Source organism: Arvicanthis niloticus, chromosome 15 (genome assembly GCF_011762505.2).
Source record: "Arvicanthis niloticus isolate mArvNil1 chromosome 15, mArvNil1.pat.X, whole genome shotgun sequence".
In the NCBI taxonomy this organism is placed as follows: domain Eukaryota; kingdom Metazoa; phylum Chordata; class Mammalia; order Rodentia; family Muridae; genus Arvicanthis; species Arvicanthis niloticus.
Window position 1 is genome coordinate 13,923,394 of NC_047672.1, and position 18,657 is coordinate 13,942,050.

At 45.2% G+C, this 18,657-nt stretch overlaps 1 protein-coding gene across 7 annotated transcripts in view; it reads left to right on the forward strand.

Moving 5' to 3' along the window:
• Osbpl3 (oxysterol binding protein like 3) overlaps positions 1–18,657 on the forward strand; it is a 172,530-nt gene that overhangs the window by 77,701 nt on the left and 76,172 nt on the right. For all 7 annotated transcript variants that reach the window (XM_076913345.1, XM_034519571.2, XM_076913343.1 and 4 more), the window contains one exon: positions 11,571–11,806. Coding sequence is in view for 6 of the 7 variants with exons in the window: in XM_034519571.2 (XP_034375462.1) it covers positions 11,714–11,806 (93 nt within the window). In the remaining variant the exon portion in view is untranslated. The remainder of the gene's footprint in view (positions 1–11,570; positions 11,807–18,657) is intronic.

Consider the following 18,657-nt stretch of genomic DNA (forward strand, 5'->3'; position numbering starts at 1 on the left):
CTGACGGACCAGAGGCACAGAGTGATGTTTCTACCATCAGGGGAGAGAAGACTGTACCCCGGAGGGTGTGCAGGTAACTGCAGTTCATACGGTTTGACAGGCAGTTAGAGTCACAGGGCAGGCATGTTTGCTGAGAGATTTGCTAACTTGTTCAAGAGAGTTGAGTGGAAGATTGGTAAGAAGGAATAAAAGAACATTAAAATGTGGTTGAGTGGAGAACAGGAGTGTGAGAAAGTTCAGGAGGGGCTGAACTTGTCCTGAGACCCAGCAGCACTGGTGCTGTGTATCCCGAGGCAGATGGATATGGAGCTTTTTCAGAACGGATGCTAAGTGCTTTGTTAGAAGGAGGGTTGGTGGCTAATTTCCCACTGCAGGTTTTATTCTTATTCCTGATAAACTCTTAACTTCTTCCTTTAGTTACTGTCCTAAGAAGCCTGAGAAAATAATGCAGGAGCTGTCTCCTTGTGTTTCCTTCCAGCCCAACAGAGGAGCCTTGGCCAGAGATATAAAGTGGCAGGGAGAGATAAGGAACTAAGGAAGAATGCTTTAGACATAGCTGAGAGCTCTACAGACATTTCAGAGAGGTCTGTAGATGGGACACATGAAAAGGAAGACATGTCCAGAAGGTTCTCTGACCCGATGAGTTCAGCGGACAGAAAGTGGGGCTGGTGCCTGTGGGAGTACATGTGCTCACCCGGAGGACGTGGTCCCAGCCTTAACAACTTTTGCTACTGATCTTTGGACTTGACTTTTCTACAGAGTGCAAAGACAGATAAAATGCCGCTTGTAAGTGGGAGGTAGCCCCGCCTCTAGCCATCAGGATGCAGAGGGTGACTCCAACTATAGGAAACATGACTAATACTTTCATCGTCCAAAAGTAAAGCTGGAGTCCAAAAGGGAAACGAAGCTGTTTGGGGCCAGGGAAAGGCTTCGTGGAGAAGGCACTGTCTTAAATGGTTTGAGGAGGATGGAGGGCATTTCTGCAGATGGGGGAGATAAAATGGGTGAGGAAGGCTTCCATAAAGACAAATGAGTGAGGATAAAGGGGTGTCGCTGGGGGAGGGTGGGGTATCCTGAGCTTTTATGAGTGTGAGCTTTTGGAGATGGAGTTTGGGTAGTAGCAGCTAAAATATAGTTGACTGACGTCTGCCAGGGATCACTCGGAGTGTTTCAGTCATCGTAAAACCAGATGACGCTTTCCTATCATCAACACCTGTTGTCAGGTGAAAATACAACCCACTCATTTAGTAATGTGCATCAAGTGGCAGAGAGCCGGAGTCCAAGGGCCTCAATACAACAGTATCGTGGCAAGTTTCACATGCTGGCTTTGCAATGTCTACTTACCCTCTGCAGCTTTGGGGATGAGGAGCAGGACAGAAGGCCTGGACAGTGAATAAGATGAATTAGTAGGTAAGCAGTGAGAAAAACAGTTAAGCTAATTGCTTAGCATTGTGGGGGCTAAAAATGGACCGGTGGTTTTGAGAATAAAAGAATATAAAGGCGGCTGGAGGCGATGGGCGTCAGGAAAGCCACACTTTGTGGTATTTGGGGATCTATTTTGGGTATTTTGGTATTTGAATGAGGACTGGTGGTTAGTTGGGAAATCAAAAGCAGGTATCTGTTTGACCTCCAAGGGAGTTACTAGGAGTCTTGATTTTGGAGGGGTCAATACAGGGCCACTCAGCAGGCTGGAGGGAGGGGAAAGAGCTGGGTGTCAGATGCCTTACTGAAACTCTGGGCTCAGGTAAGATTGCCAAGAGTGGAATCATCTAAGAAGAATGCATGAGGACAAACTTCCATAGATGCCTATGGTAGCACTTGTACTTCCCATGAGGACTGTGCGTGATTGTTAAGGCGTAGAAACTACCAAAGGCCCAGGGACCAGTGAAATGCATCAAGAACACCATGCCAGCATGTGGCCTGTCAGACAAACAAAACAGTCTTATTGCAGACAAAAGCATGGATCATGTGTTCAGTGAAATTGGCCAGTTGCAGAAAGAGGAACACTGGGCAACCTCACTTATGTAAGCTGTCTGAAATAGTCACATGCAGAGAAGCAGTGATGGGAGGAGGGAGAGAACAGGATGTTGCCGGGCTGGTTACAGGGTTGTGTTTTTACAAGGTAAGCTCTGGAGATCGGGTGTGCAACCTCCTGCCTGTAGATAATCAGCCTGTTTGGTACACCCCAAGTCTGATAATTTCACATTAAGTACTCTGACCACAATAAACGCAAACACACAAAACCCATTAGATGCTATACATACAGATATGGGTTTAAGAGGAGCCAGAAAACACATTCTCCAGCACGTGACCTGGGAAAACCCCAGGGTTGTTGCACAAGCATGCTAGAATCATGTCTGCAGAGCTAAGGTTTGCAGTGAGTGGGGCTCCTAAGAGAAGCTGGAAAGCCTGAAGACTTCTATAGGGTTAGAGGCCAGATCCGGAGCATAAAGCTGCCGGGTTTGGTTCTTCCCCCCGACCCCCCAAAGCAGCAAATCAAGTTGTTCCATCTTTTTTCTAAGGAGAGCTAACTGTACAGCACTGACTGAACAAGGGGAGCATCACACACGATCGTGAAGCAGCTGGAGGCAGGTGCTCAGCTGAGTCAAGGGACCCAACATACCGCAGAAGACAGGTCCCCTCAGTCTTCTTGGTGGTTGGACGGAGAACTGCTGGGTATACTGACTGAGATTGGTACCAGGTACCGGGCATGGGTCACCTCCGGGAAGACTGTTAGAGAAAGGGACTATCTGAAAGCTCGAGACTGATTCTCAACCCTGACTGCACACTTTGAACTCCAGACCAGAATTTACAAGAAGATACTTCTACTTCATCTTCACTCTGGAGTTATGGCTGATGTAGTTCAAGCTCCTACAGACACTGACTAGCATCCAGGGGTGAATCCTAACTCAGCACAGGGTTCTCTATCTGTCCACTCTGAAATGCCTGAATGACTATTATCCGGCAGACCAACAGCTCACCCTTGGGAAAGGAAACAGTTTGGGTTCAGTTAAAGCTGTGCACAGTCACCCTAGATTCCTTTCATGGTTATGTTACTGGATCACCAGAACACTACAATGCAGTACTTTTATTTCTTCAAACTTAAACCCGAGGGTTGGAGGGGGAGACCTGTCTTAGAACCAGGAAGGAAAGATTCTTAATACCATGGAGGTGATTGGTGTGATGGTTTGGATAAAAACGGCCCCTATAGGCTACTATATTTGAATGGTTAGTCATCAGGGTGTGGCACTATTTAAGAAGGATTTAGATGGTGTAGCCTTGTTGGAGAGGGAGTATGCCATTGGGGTGGGTTTTTTTTTTTTTTTTTTTGGTAGCCACCCTGGCTCATCTGTGTTTTGGTTTCCCAGGGAGTGGCATGCAAAATTTTGCCTCATGATTTAGAGTAAGAATGGGGATTAGAAACATGTGGAACTGATATTTGCCACCCACTGTCTGAAGAATGGATAAGCAGCCAGCCCCATGTGCTTTGGAATGGTGGTCAGGGTCTCCTCCAACCTCCCAAGAAATAAATACCAGAGACTTTGGATTCTATGCTGAGGATAAGATATTAATCTGTGCAAGTGGTGCCTCAACGTGTGCATCAAAATCACCTGGAGGACAGGTTGGAACAGGCCCCTGAGCTCTGCCCTCTTTTGAGATTCTAGACTCTATGCTGGAATCTGGTATGGTCCCTTTAAAAATAAGTCCTAAAGTGAGGCTGATACTGGTAGTCCTAAGACCACCCTTTGAAAAAGCACGAGTCTGGTAGAACATAGGAATGTCTACCATTTCCCAGTCTCCAATGGAGATATTGCTCTGGAGGAAGAGAAGGTGGATTGAGGATACTAGATACATGTCTCAAACAGCGCTCACACAAATCACCCTGGGAATGTGCACACAGTGGCCGCGACTCGCAGAATTATCCAAATGCAGGTCAGCATTCACACAATAGAATTTAATAGCAGTGACCATAAGAAAATGGTCACATCCCGGATGTCAGTTAAGGGAGGTAAACGAGCCTTGTTCAGCAGAAGCGAGCCCAGCTTCTCAGCATTTTCTATGACTTGCCCATCCTAGTAAGGACAACAGAGCCAGAGAGACATGATTGTCTCTAAAATCAAGGCCCAAAGCCTAATTAATAATTGCATTAGCTGAGTTTAGTGGTGCATGCCTACAATCCTACACTTAGAGGCAGAGGTAGGAGGATCGAGAGTTTCAGGACAGCCTGGGCTATATACAGTGACTTTGCTTTAAGAAATTAAACCATCATGCAAACAAATAAACAACACTGACAGCTTTAGTGTACTGAAGGCAGGGAGGTGACTGCAGCCTTATATTCTCTCTAGAACACATCTGAATCTTGCCTTTTAGTAGGGGAAGCACAAAGAAATTATGAGAGTTACACATTTCTAATTGTGAGGGCTGGAGACGACCCATGAAAAAAATGGTGAACAAAGACATGGCTGCATAGAGGCTGGAGACACAGCTCAGCGGTTAAGAGCACTCGCTGCTCTTTCAGAAGACCAGGGTTCAGTTCCCAGCACCACTTAAGCTATCTCACAACTATGGGTAACTCCCATTCTAGTTCCAGGAGTTCTGGCACCCTCTTCTGGCCTCCATGGGCATCTGCATGCATGTATATGGCTCACATGTGTACATTCAGGCACACACGTACACGCATTTTCAAAAGATGTGGCTGTTTGTGTGCTGGGGTGGGAGTTGAAAGTGGCCATCTGTCTGGTGCAGGTCATAATCGGAAGGTGATTAATCCATTTCTCACTAGTTACGAAATTAGAAGCTGTGTATGGAAGTTACAGTGAGATAACGTCACTTCTAAGCAACAGACAGCTATAGTTTACTAAATAAGGCAGAATGTCCTTCCTGTCATGAAAGAGGTGAACAGCGATAATGTGCAGTCTTGTAGAAAGAATGCTTGCTTTGGGTAGAACTCACCCCCGGGTCCCACAGTCCTGTGAGTGACTGGCGGTGGCTCCGTAGTTTTTGTTTAGTTGACAGTGATAATGAATGGTTCAGGCACAAACTTGGGTACCACTGCCAAGCACTGGGCCCTGTTCCACAATTGCATCCATGGGCCTTGCCAACATGGCTTCTGAAGGACCAGGAAGGGTCAGAGGATAGAAAGGGAATTCTGTTTGGATATGCCAGATGGATAAGTCCTTTGGATAAGTAGACTCTTGACCTTTGTCTTCCCTGGAGGGAAAGATTATGGTGAAACATGTTCTTCCAGGAGCTGCCCTTTGGGTACCAGAGCGAAGATTTGTTTTGACTCTGAGCTTCAGTGCTTGACCCCAGAGACAATCAGATATTGTAGTTCCTGCCAGACCTATGGCCAGGTAGTTCAAAAGATCAGCAAATACTTCACATAAAGTTCAGGGCTGCTTATCAATACCAGGTCATGTATCAGAAGCAGGTCAGACCTGCTTCTAGAAACTTCTGACCCTGAATTTCTGTTCTGAAGCATTTTAATTCACATCACCCAATCCCTACTTCTTATATTTTGGTTGTGAGCCTAGCCTTTAACAGCTGAGCCATCTCTCCAGCCCCAAATCCTTACTTCTTATCACATGATTTGTCTGAAGTAGAGGTGTTTTGAAATGTTCTCTGAAAGTCCCACACCTGTATCAGAATAGTTTCTTTTACTGCAGTATAGAAGTGGGTACCCTGTTACGATTTTCTGGTACCAATAAGGGCGTAATTTATCTGCTTTACTGAGATATTGTAAATTAGCCAAAACTGTATGTCTCTTGATCTTAATGAGGGTTGTTTCCAGCTATGCAAGGAAAACCTGTTTCTCAAGCCAAACCTAGCCAAGGGCCTGAGTGCAGACCCCAGCCCTGCTGACAACTGAACAAGCAGCTGGGTTAAATGCTACGGTTTCTCATCTCTCCTAGTTGACATTATTAACCTGGTGTGTGTGTGTGTGTGTGTGTGTGTGTGTGTGTGTGTGTGTGTGTGTGGTGTGGTGTGTGGTGTGTGTGTGTGGTGTGTGGTGTGGTGTGTGGTGTGTGTGTGTGGTGTGTGGTGTGTGTGCGCACGCACACGTTCGTGTAGAAGTCAGAGGTTGAAGTCAGGTGACTTCCTAACTAATCCCCACCTTAGTTTTCGAAACAAGGTCTCTCAGTGAATCTGTAGCTTGCTAATTCAGGTAGACTACCTGCCCAGTAGCCCTAGGGAACCACCTGTCTCCATCTACCCAGTGCTCTGATTACAGGCCTGCGCCACCTCACCTAGCTTTTATGTGGGGGCTGGGGATCTGAACTCACATCTTTCTGCTTGCATAACAAGTACATTATGGCCTGAGCCATCTGCCCCAACCTTACCGCTCTTTTGGGAACAGCCAGTGGTGATGAGCTGTGTGACTTTTCTGTCTTCTAGAGGAAGCACATTACTTTAACAGTCTGCAAATAGTCTGTCCTCAATGGTGTGTGCCTTTGGGGATGTGGCAACTGTTGGAAAGTTCTTTAGTTTCTTTCAGTTGAAAGAGGCATACAGGTCTTAGGCTTCAGAAGCCAGGAGAGGAGGGGACGGAACTCAAATCTGTCTACTCTATCCAAACCAGACTCCTTAACCCTATTTTCTCAACTCAGTCTTATGGCATCCTGAGAGGTACTGAGTACTGAGTACTGAGTACTGAGTACTCAGATAGTTCTATTTCCTGTTTTTATAGGAAACGCCCTCTACCAAAACAAGAAACAGTGACTGTGTTTTTTAAGGTACAGTTTGAAGTAGGACAGCATCAATTCAAGCCAGGCCTGCTTCCCTCTAAGGCCTGTGCACTCCGTGGTATGCATGCCTTCCTCTAGTCTATCTCAGATAACATCTCCTTTTTAATGTGAAGTTTAAAAAAAAGTTTCTTAGGCTCATTTTGGAGATAGGTTGGTCGTTATTCTTACCTATTTAAGACATTTTTTTTCAGAAGATTTATTTATTTTATGTGTATGAACATTTTGCCTGAATGTCTATCTGCCCATCCTGTATGGGTCTAGCACCCTCGTACTGAAATCAGAAGAGGGCATGACAGCCTCTAGAACTGGAGTTACAGATGGTTATGAGATGCCCTGTGAGAAATCAAACCCAGGTCCTCTGTAAGAGCAGCAAATGCTTTTAATTGAAGAGGCATCTTGCCAGCCTTCCTCCCCATTTTTGATAGAACTTTATTCTCTTTTCCCTAGTAGAAGCCCCGAGAAATGGCCTGTTTGCATAAATTATGCTCACTAGACTTGTAGCTACAACTGGTTTTCACCAGCTTGATCCGAGAGCTTTCTAAATCTAAAGAAGCTGGACAGTGTAAGGAAGGCCTCAATCCAGCTCTGAGGCCTGGTGGAGTAACTTTGCACTGGGCTCAGTCCGTTTGGCTTTTCATTTTGGATGTGCAGGCTCCGTGATTTAGAAGAAAGAAAGCAGGAGTTATGGGTCCCCTCCCTCTTGGTGATAACACTGTCTTGAAAGCAGGGTTGACACTTAATTCTGTCATAGATCAAACACTTGTAATAGGCGGATGCACAAAAGCATCCCCAAACCTGTGAGGCCCCTCCAGCACACCACAAGACTTTGTAGAGATTTATGAGCACCCCCTTTTATAGGAGGATCAGCCGCAGGAGATCCCAGAGCTTCTGGGAACTGCAGAATGTTCTGTTCCTCAAGCCAGGTGGTAGTTCTGTGTTTGCCAAAGTATGGTTCTATATGTACTCTAAGATCGGTGCACTTGAGTGGAAAAGCCGCAGTAAAAGAAAAATGGATATAAACGGCCATTCTGTGTATGACAGGGAAGCTATCACATTTTGTTCAGATCAGCATGTTCCTTGAGTTAGATAAAGTTTTGTCCACCCAAGGGTCACACAGTGAGGTGGGAACACCCGAATGTCTTTCATGGGTCCGTCAGACCTCATCTCAGCATCTCAGAGATCCCTGAATCAGCACCTTGGGCTCCTGGTCCCACATGCCTCCTGAGGAACTTAGCATCACGGCGTTCATCGCTCAGTGCAATCAAGACACCTACTCAAAGTAGATGTCCCTTAGTTGAGGCCAAGCCCTTCCTTAGTGTGGGGCCATCCCAACCCAGCGGAGTCCTTGAGAGCGGGTGCAGGAACCCTTCCCTCTGACAATCCCAGCTTAGCCATGCAGAGGCCCTGAGCATGGATGTGGTAGTTGTTTCCTTATACAGTGACCACCAGTAATAGTGCTGGGACCTGTAGACTCAAGACCCTGCTCCTTTATTCTTTGCCCTGAGAATTAAATCCATCTTCTTTCTAGAATGAACTTCATTTGTCTTTTAGAGGGCAGCAAATCCTGGGGAACAAAATAGCAGCATTTCCCTGGCTCATGTGCCCCAGGCTGCTTTAGAAATGGTTATGGGGGGAAACAGGGTGGGGGAGGGGTGTGGGTGGAGAGACGGGTGTGGTGAGTGCTAACCCTAAATTAGCCAATGCGATGGTTTTAGCCCACTGATTAGTTCCTTCCAAAGTGAGATTGTGAGTCAGGAGATAAAAGCGACCCCCCTTTCATCAGGTGCCTGAGTTGGGGTCCGGACTTCTCCTGCAGCAGGGTTTTGTAATTCCCAGGACTCATTTTATTGCCCAAGGTCCTGTCCCTCCCCTACATTTCACATACACCTTTCCTCCCATGCTTGCCTTTATCAGAACCTCTGGCTTAGAAAAACAAAACCTGGCACACATGACAGAAGTCCTTTGTTAGTATTCCTAGTCCACTGTGGACATGTTGCCATAGTGATGGCTGTACACACACACACACACACACACACACACACACACACACACTTGCTCAGTTATTGAGGGTACCATTGGTTTCCTTTTTTTCCCCTTTCTCAGACAACAGTCAACACTGTTAACTAAACAAACTATTAGTGTCTTTACAGCTTTTCTTGGCACTTTTTAGCTGGTTTAGTTTGCTTCTAATTCAGCTATACTTAGTCATGCCCTGTAAGCAGAGCTCACTTTATGAAGAGCCAGTGTTGTTTGCTTTCAGGCTTATTCATTGTTCCAGCCAACTTGTAATGATTCCAGAGATGGAGAGCATGCTAGAGTAACATGGTGTGTTAGTTTCTTTTCTGTTGCTATGATAAAACACCTCGACGACGTCAGCTTATAGATGGAAAGCTTTTTATGGGCTCACCGTTCCAGAGCGATGAGTCTATGATGGTGGAGTGTAGGCACGGCTGAAGGAACCGGAAACTGAGGGTTCATGTCTTCAACCACAAGCACAAAGCAGAGAGAGAGAGAGAAAGAGAGAGAGAGAGAGAGAGAGAGAGAGAGAGAGCATCAAGGAGGGCGAGGCTTGAAGCTCTGTCTAAGCCCACGCCCAGTGACATACTCCCTTCATTAAGACCACACTTCCTAAGCCTCCAAAACTAGGGCCACCAACTACAGACCAAGTGTTCACATGCATGAACCTGGCAGGGGCCTGGCAGCCTCTGGGCAGACGGGCCAGCGGGCAGGGAGGAAGGAGGGGGCGTCTCATTCAAGACACCACTCATGGGTCTTGACTTCTGTGGCTACAGGTCTCTTAATTTATTTTCTGAGACTTAGATAGTTTGCTGCATTGCTTTGATTTTAGCTTACAGCTTTAATAGAATCATTTTTAGAGAGCAAAATGCCTGAAAGACATTATAAGACTTGAGTATTTAATAATTAATCCCATTTGATATCCTGCCTGACTAGTTGGCTTCAGGGCAATCCTATAGCAGTCTTCTTTAAAATTTAAACTGTGTGAACACTCTGAGGAGGTTGCAGAATTAATTGAACTTAATGTGTTTAGTAAGACCCTGGCCTTCTACAGCCCAAGCCAGGCACATCCATTGTCCTTAACCCAGGGCTGGGGATGAGGACGGTGCTTCCTGGGATCTCTCCTCTATGTAGTGTGACCGTCTGTTTCTCTGTGTAAGACTCGCAATAGCTGCAGGGCTGGCAGCCTCAATAGCTACTTGGAAACGGGGGGTGGGGGGAAGGCTGGGGGTGTCTGTCTAGGCTCGAGTCAGTGTTTTTCTCCACCATACATACTTTGCACCTGGCATCTGATACATCAGAGGTGGTGTAATAGCTCTTATTGCTGCACCTGGCCATGGGGTGGGGGTGGGGAGGCACATCCTATTTCCAGCTCCACATGTTTAAAAGGCTAAGTCAGTGCCCCTGTCTTACTATCTGTGTGATCTGGCTAGAGACCTAACTTACTAGAAGCTCTCTGGTCTTCTCTGTAAAATAGAGATAATACCCTGCCATCAGACCGCTAAAGAATGAGGCAGGATTTGTGGGAACGCTTATGGAAATCGCCGCTGTAGGATTTGGCAGACTATCATGTACCCTACCCACTGATCACTGTTTTAATTACTATTGTGCTGCCAGATGTGGGAAATTCTGCTGTCCCCTCCCCCACATCCCCTCCAGTTTTTCTTACTTCTCATTATAGATGTCTTTAGAAGGAATTAAAAACTCCCTTGGGATAAGAAACACAGTGACTTTCTCTAAAATACCAAACCGAACCAAACCAAACTAAAATCCCCAAAGAATTAAAAATTTTTAGCATTACACTGACCTTTTCAGTAATTCTGACTGCATTTCAGTGACATTGAGCAGTTTTACAGTGCTGTACAACCGTCGTCACAGTCTAGTTCCAAAACATTTTCATCACGCCCCTAAGGGACCTATAACTATTTAAGCAGTCACATCCAGTCTCTCCCTGACCCCAACCTCTGGGAGCCACAAAGTGACCTCCCAACTCTGGCTTGCTGACTGTGCGTTCGATGTTCACCGAATGTTATCATGTGGCCTTTTCTGTTTGGCTTCTTTCACTTAGCATGGTGCCTGCAATGTTCCTCCATGTTGTGACATGTGTGAGTCCTTTGTTCTATTCAACATCTAGATAATATCCTCTTACTGGTTATTTTAGGTGTAATCTATACATTTGTCAATTCAGGGTGCTTCCACCTTTGTCTGTTATCAACACTGCTGATCCGAGTAATAATCTGGAACTTTTCCTTTGAACACTGGCTTTCAATGTTTTCAGAAGTAAAATTGTATATTGTATGCTGATTCTGTGCTTACCTTTTTTTTGGAGAAACTGTCAAACTCTTCTCTGCCATGGGTGGTGTACATTTTATGTTTAACCAACAATGGGTTCTAATTTTTAATATCCTTCACAATACCAGTTGTTGCTAATACTACTGCTTCTTCTCCTTTCTCCTCCTTCTCTTCTTCCTATTATTATTATTATTATTATTATTATTATTATTATTATTATTACTAGTAGTGGTATTGTAATGATAATAATAGTATGAGATAGCGTCTCCCTGTGGTTTGGGAATGTTTTATAGTACTAACTAGTTTTATAAGTCTCTACTTTCAAATTAGCATATTAATCTTCTTAAACGGTCACATTTCAAGGCTATCTGAAAAAGCACGTATATAGAATTTCTCACAGGAGGAAATAGGAAGTGTCTTTGGACCACATGGCCTCACCACTATGTAGCTAAGTAGAGGTGATGGCTGCCCTCTGTAATTCTCTAGCTTCTCCAATTACTTTTCTTTTGGTTTTAGAGATTTCCTCTGAGACTTCCAGAATGGCTTTTAGACACATTGGGTAAGAGCTGGCACCTGCCTGCGAGGACTTCATACTCTCAGCTCCACCATCTTCCCATGGCATTTCGACTGCGCTGAGCCCAAGGGACCAGCTCTTCACAATGAGTGACGAGAAGAATCTGGGTGTGTCTCAAAAGTTGGTTTCACCTTCAAGAAGCACGAGTAGTTGTTCCTCCAAGCAAGGAAGCCGGCAGGTAACGTTTAATTTCTGTGGATCTTAATGTACAAATTGAATCACAAGGATTTGGAGGTACAGATGTGTGTTCACTGGGAGACATCACCTCTCAGTTTTAGAGCAAGCCCTTGTCCTTATACCCGGTTACATGAAGAAATCAGTTCATGTTCCTCCCAGGTGCTGAAAACTGGATTTGGCTCTTTGTGTTGTTTTGCTCAACCTTTGCAACTGCCTACCAACATAGGCACTAACATTCCCATTCTCCCTCCAAGGAAGCTCAAGCATACAGACCAGATTTCTTGCCCCAGTGAGGACCAGATGCCAAATGAGAGCTCCATCTTTTGCTCTAGGGCCCATCTTTTTCTTTTTTACGATTTTTTTTTATTTCTATTTTCTATTTATGGGTGTTTTGCCTGTACAGATATCTGTGCAGCACATGTGTGTAGTGCTCTCAGAGGATGACAGGTGACATCAGTTCCCCTGGAACTATTATAGCTGGATATCAATTGCTGGGAACCGAACCCAGATCCTTGGCAAGAGTGATAAGTGTCCTTAACTTCAGAGCCAACTCTTAAGCCCCTCCCGCCTTATACCCTATTAAGCAAAATAGCAGTTATCACTTTCTCAATAATTACATTACTACCTCCATTTTCTTCCATTCACCAATATTTTGATGAAACCTTATATTTCCAGATTGTCTGTGAGTAGCTAACGTCTCACCTGCTAGTTTTTCCCTAATGGAACGAGGGAAGCTAGTGAACATGAGAAAGTGATGGAGAAAACAGTAAAACAGAGGACAGAATCCTTAACTCCCGAGTAACTGTCTGTGGTTACTGATTGCTTCTCGGTTTCCTTTCCAATATGGCTTTGTTGGCAGATCTGCTGGTGTCCATCGCTAACCATAAAGGCATATTAATCACTGGGATCCGTCCCTGCTTCACCAAGGAGGTGGATGGGAGATATGCAAGAAATCTGGATTTCCAACCTGAGAGGCCTTTGAGTTGTTCAGTATTTACTGGCTCTGTGGGCATTGCTTTTGCCCTGGCCAAAGAATTTGCTTTTGTCTAGATTTGGAAGCAGTAATTAAGCGGCAGCCCCCCTCGGGAACGTTGTATAATAGTGACTCAGCTAAGCATGTTTTAGTTTGAACGCTTGTCTCAGTCAGGGAGACCGCCACCCACAAGTCCATGCGTTTGGGCAAATTAAAGTTTGCCATGGGCTTGACATGTAGGAAGCCCTTTAAGATCTTTTTTTTTTCCTTCTCAGTATTTGTCTTTGTGTGTATGTGTACATATGTCCATGCCTGTGACTATGGCTGTCCCTGTGCCATGATGTACATGTAGAGGTTAGGAGACAATCTCAGCTGTGGATTTTCATCTTCCACCTTGAGACAATCTCTTCCTTGTTGTCTTCTGCTGCCTCCACCAGTCTGGCTGGCCCAGTGACTCTCCTATCTCTGCCTCTCATCTAGTAAGAATGTTGACATTTCAGATGCTTGAGTCTAGAATGAACGGAGGCCCTTGTGTTTGTGTGGTATGTTGGCTAGTGTTTGTTGTTTTGTCTTCCATTATCAGTTGATACAAACTCAGGTCATCTGAGAAGGTAGAACTTCAGTTGAGAAAATGCCTGCATCACTTTGCTCTGTAGGCAAGTCTACAGGGGGAATTTTCTTGATTAGTGCTTATTGTAGGAGGGCCCAGCCCACTGCATGCAGTACTACTCCTAGGCAGTACCACCCTTTGGTTGAGTAAGAAAGCAAGTCAGTAAGCAGCATTCCTCCATAGTTTCTGTTTGAGTTCCTGCCTCCAGGTTCCTGCCCTGCCTGAGTTCCTGCCTTGGCTTCCCTCAGTGATGGCCTATAATTAGGTTGTGAAAGCCAAATAAACTCTTTCATTTCTAGTTGCCTTTGGTTGTGGTCTTTTTTACAACATAGAAAGCAAACTAGAGCATGGGATAAGCACTTTTATCCACTGCCTCTGGGATTTTTTTTTTTTTTAAGGTTAAGTTTGTCACTGGCTAAATGCTAACACCATGGGTCCCTAGAGATCTGCTCTCATTGGAGTGAGTGTGCCTGCCCCTTGGGTGACTGACACCGGGCTTTCTTCTGCCAGCACTCAGGTTTGGACAGGAGCAGAGGGTGTGATTTCTCCTCCTACCCCAGCAACTTTCTCCAAGCAGCATCTCTCCTGCCCACCTGTGCTTCTCAGGGAGGCTCAGCTCAGTGAAGTAGCAAGTCCTCCCGAGAGGAGGAGCCCTGTCATTCACCCTCAGGGCTGTAACTCTTCCAGCTCGGTCATTGTCAATTGGTCATTGGTGGATTTGGTTTTCACAGTGGTAGTTTCACTCCGAGTTTCCATAAAAATAGCAAGAGGAACTCGCACCACCCAGTGCCTCACCTTTTCTTTTTTTGACATTAATCCAACAGTCCTCTTTTCTATTTAAGACCTTCCACTTTAATTGACGTAACTGGCACATACACAGTTGCCTTATGTGCTGGTCAGGTTTCTGTCAACACAAGCAACACGAACAAGTCCCCCGGGGGGACTTTATCAATGCAGAGTCACCGCTATCAGATTCACCTGTAGGCATGTCTGGGGAACATTTATTGATTGTTGATTGATGAGGAGGGACCAGTCCACTGTGCACAGTGCCACCCCTACACAGGTGGTCCTGGATGGTATAAGAAAGCAAGCTGTTAAGCCATGGGGAGCAAGCCAGTAAACGGTGTTCTTCAGGTCCTATTTATGGTTCCACCCCCTGACTGCCTTCCGTAATGAGGGCATATAAAACTGGTAAACCCTCTCTTTCCCAAGTTGCTTTTGGTACTGATCACAGCAAACCAAACCAACCAACCAACCAAACAAACAAACAAACAAACAAGCTAGAATACATTATTAGTGTAAATGTTTGCATTTCCTCTGTGGCAGAGAAAGTAGAGAGAATTCAATATATTTATTTCACAGCCAGCCTGAATTTAGTTTTAAAACTCCTGTTGATTTTGGAGGGGCTGTGCATCTGGGTCTCACTGTTGTCCCATTTTCTGACAATGGTGAGTGTTCTGCCGGCCACAGGCTAGCACAGCTCTTCCGTCTATGATTTGTCTGTCATCCATCATCTGTCTTTGCCTGCCTCACACACTGGCCAGGGCTCTGCTGGCATCTAGGGAGCCGTGGAAGCTCTCCTTTGCTGGCCTTTTGGGGGCTCAGCTACTTCCACTGCATGTGTTGGCTGCTAACTAAAGCACAGCAGCACATTTCCAGCCCCGTCACAGGATGCTCAAAACAGAGAGATTTCCACAGCTACAGGCTGCACTGGAGACATGGGAAGACAGTAACAGTCGGCGACCTCCTGGTTTTGAAGGTGCCACTGCAAGACCCCTTTCAGGACTTTTTTATGTTTATCGGGAGTGGGTTTATCTCATGTGCACATCACTGGCTGTTATCTATGGTGCTAATTTTCCTTGCATGCTCTCAACTGTGGTTAGAGCCTCATCTTGCATGTCTCCTGTGAGATCTTTAGTCACCTGTCTTGGTTTGGGATAGGCTGTTGCCTGGCTCACACTCCCAGGGACTCTGATCCAGGGCAAGTCTCACATTGCATCTGGGACCCCTTTTCCATGGTGAGAATGGAATGTCCCAGATTCTCATGCTGACCAGCAGATAACCTGGCCCAGGTTCAGCTGCCTCCTTCCACTGCCCCGGATGAGCAGATGGCAAAACCTCCGTTCACTGTGCTGTGGGCAGTGCCCCATCCTGGTTTGCAGCAGTGAGCCTGGCTCAGGTGGGGGCCGTTTTAGCTCCCTCAGCTCACAGAAGTGAGCCAACAAACACTTTTGCCCACGGTGTGTTTTACGTCTTTACTTTCCTTTGAGACCCATGAAGACTTTCAGACTTTTAAAAACATAATCTTTTCCCCCTTTATCTTTATTGAGGTGTGACTGACAAATGAAAATTACACATATTTATAGTCTATACTATACTGTTTTGATATGGTGTAAATGATAAACAAAGTCCAGATAACAAATATACCGATCATCCTACATAGTTATAGCTGGTGTGTGGATAGCAAGAACATTTAAGATCTGCTTTCCTGGACTCAGAGACGCTCAGTCTGTAGACTGTTCAAGGACTTGGGCTCAACCCCCAAGCTCCAAGCTGATGAGAGACCCTGTCTCAAAAATAAGGTGATCAGCTCCTGAAGTATAATATTCAAGGTTGTCCTCTGGCCTCACCTGTACATATATGAATATTGTCCCCTGTCTTCCACCTGCACATATGTGAACATTGTCCTGTGTCCTTCACCTGCACATATGTGAACATTGTCCTCTGGCCTCTCCTGTACATATGTGAACATTGTCCTCTGTCATTTGCCTTCATGTATGTGAACATTGTCCTCTGTCCTCTACCTGCACATATGTAAATATTGTCCTCTGGCCTCCACCTGCACATATGTGAACATTGTCCTCTGTCCTCCACCTGCACATATGTGAACATTGTCCTCTGTCATTTGCCTGCATGTATGTGAACATTGTCCTCTGGCCTCCACCTGCACATATGTGAACATTGTCCTCTGGCCTCTACCTGCACATATGTGAACATTGTCCTCTGGCCTCTCCTGTACATATGTGAACATTGTCCTCTGTCCTCCACCTGCACATATGTGAACATTGTCCTCTGGCCTCTCCTGCACATATGTGAACATTGTCCTCTGGCCTCCACCTGCACATATGTGAACATTGTCCTCTGGCCTCTCCTGCACATGTGTGAACATTGTCCTCTGGCCTCACTTGCATACATGTGAACATGCACATACATGGAGACCTACTGTCCCCATGAGTGTCACTAATAATTTTCCCATGGTATTCCCAAAGGTACCTGTTACAGGAGCTCTACTGATGACAGAGTTCCAGAATGCACAGTCCCTTTGTGTGAAATGTGAGAGTGAAATGTGAGCCCACCCTCCTGTATTCTTCATGTGGTCTAGATTCCCAATAGAAATAGTGTGTTAGCAGTTGCTACACTATATTCAGGGCCTGGTGACGAGAGGAAACCTCTGTTTCTGCTTGGGCACTATTTCTCTTCGAATATTCTCAGGGTGTAGTTGGCTGACTCCGCAGATGGCAGAGGCCACAGGTGGCCAGTGCAGTGTTCTCACTCATTGACCCCATGTCACACCTTAGATCTTTAGAATCGCTTCCCTCTCAGTAACTGGAATGTTGAGCTTCGGATCTACGCTGTCATGTCCTCTAATCTACAAGTGTGCTGTGCCTTAGTCCCACCTTCTGCTCCAGTGAGTTCAAGTTCTCACATGGCATATTTACATAAGACAATGTGCTTTCCTCCAGTTTAATCCAAGTTATCACAGGTGAAAAAATGTCATTCTTTTAAAGGGTAGAATAATATTTCTTTCTGAAAAAAAGATATTATATATGTCTATATGAGAAACCGTGGCACGTGTGTGCTACAAGAAAATGCTACATTTTCTTTTCAGACTTCTGTTTTTACTGCATGAATGTAGGGCAGCCTAGAAGTGCATAGTTTTACACATTTTGACTATGTTTGGAGTCTGAGGCAGCAGGAAGAGGGGGCACTAAGAGCTTGAATTTACAACTCCATATTGCACAGATATATATGCACACATATCACACAGAAACCTCACTCTACATATATTACACACACACGTCACACATTTTACACAGATCACACATACTGTCCACATCACACACACATACATACCACACTCAAGTACATCACACACACGATATTTTGAAATAAGAGTAAAACAGCCTCTTGGTCATGGGACTCAGTCTTTCTAAAACCTTTTCTCTTAGGTTCTCATTCATCACAGACAGCTGGTGATCAGAGTGTCTATACCTTGGACTTTGTTTCTGTTCATTAAACTGACTCTGTTTGTCTTTGATTCTCGAATTCATTTCTATATGCATGTGTAAAATGTCAGGGAATAATGCACTTCCTTGTAGATCCCCCCATGCTTGTATTTCCCACTTCTGTGTAGATCCCCCATGCGTGTATCTCCCATTTCTGTGTAGATCCCCTGTGCATGTTTCTCCCACTTCTGTGTAGATCCTTCATGTGTATATCTCCCACTTCTGTGTAGATTCCCTGTGCATGTATCTCTCACTCCTGTGTAGATTTCCCCATGCATGCATGTATGCAGTTCCATGTAGATACTTCCCTGTTCATGTATCAGTGTTAAGTGAACTTGTCTTCTTGAAGGAGAAAATGGGAACTAAGTGAAATAGTACACGAAAGGGCCTGGACTGGCACGTGAGGGTTTTATAGTGCATGGGGATGAAGTTAATGAGTGACTAGGCATGCGGTTGCTAGGCAGAAAGATGCCTAAGCAGACTGTTCCATGGATTCATGAAGTAGGTGAAGGGGTATATAAGTAGGAGAGAGAATTGCTATTTTTAAACTTATAAAATAGGAGTAATTATAATTTCTTTTTGTCTTTCCCTCACTGCCCCCCTTCTATTCCTGCCTAGAAATGTCAAAGCACTGCATTTTAGAAGCCAGATGGGGCTAGACAAATGAATGGGTATGGCTTGTCTTTATTAGTAGAGCCCAACAGCCAGGGTATATTTTGGTTTTGGTTGGTTTTGTTTTTTGTATTTTTTTCCCAACTACTTCTGTTGAGAAGCTACCACTGAACATGCTTGAGCAGGAGATGTAAAACTATGGAGGACAGAGGAGCTAAACCGAGCATCACAGATAAGAAACCAGCTGATGCCAAGCCCCTGGGTGGAGTAAGGCCACAGCTCCCATTCTTTAATGAGATGTTAGCATTTGGCATGAAAATCAGAGATGAGAGAGGAAGTTCTGCTAAAACAGTTCACAAGCATGCTCCCGC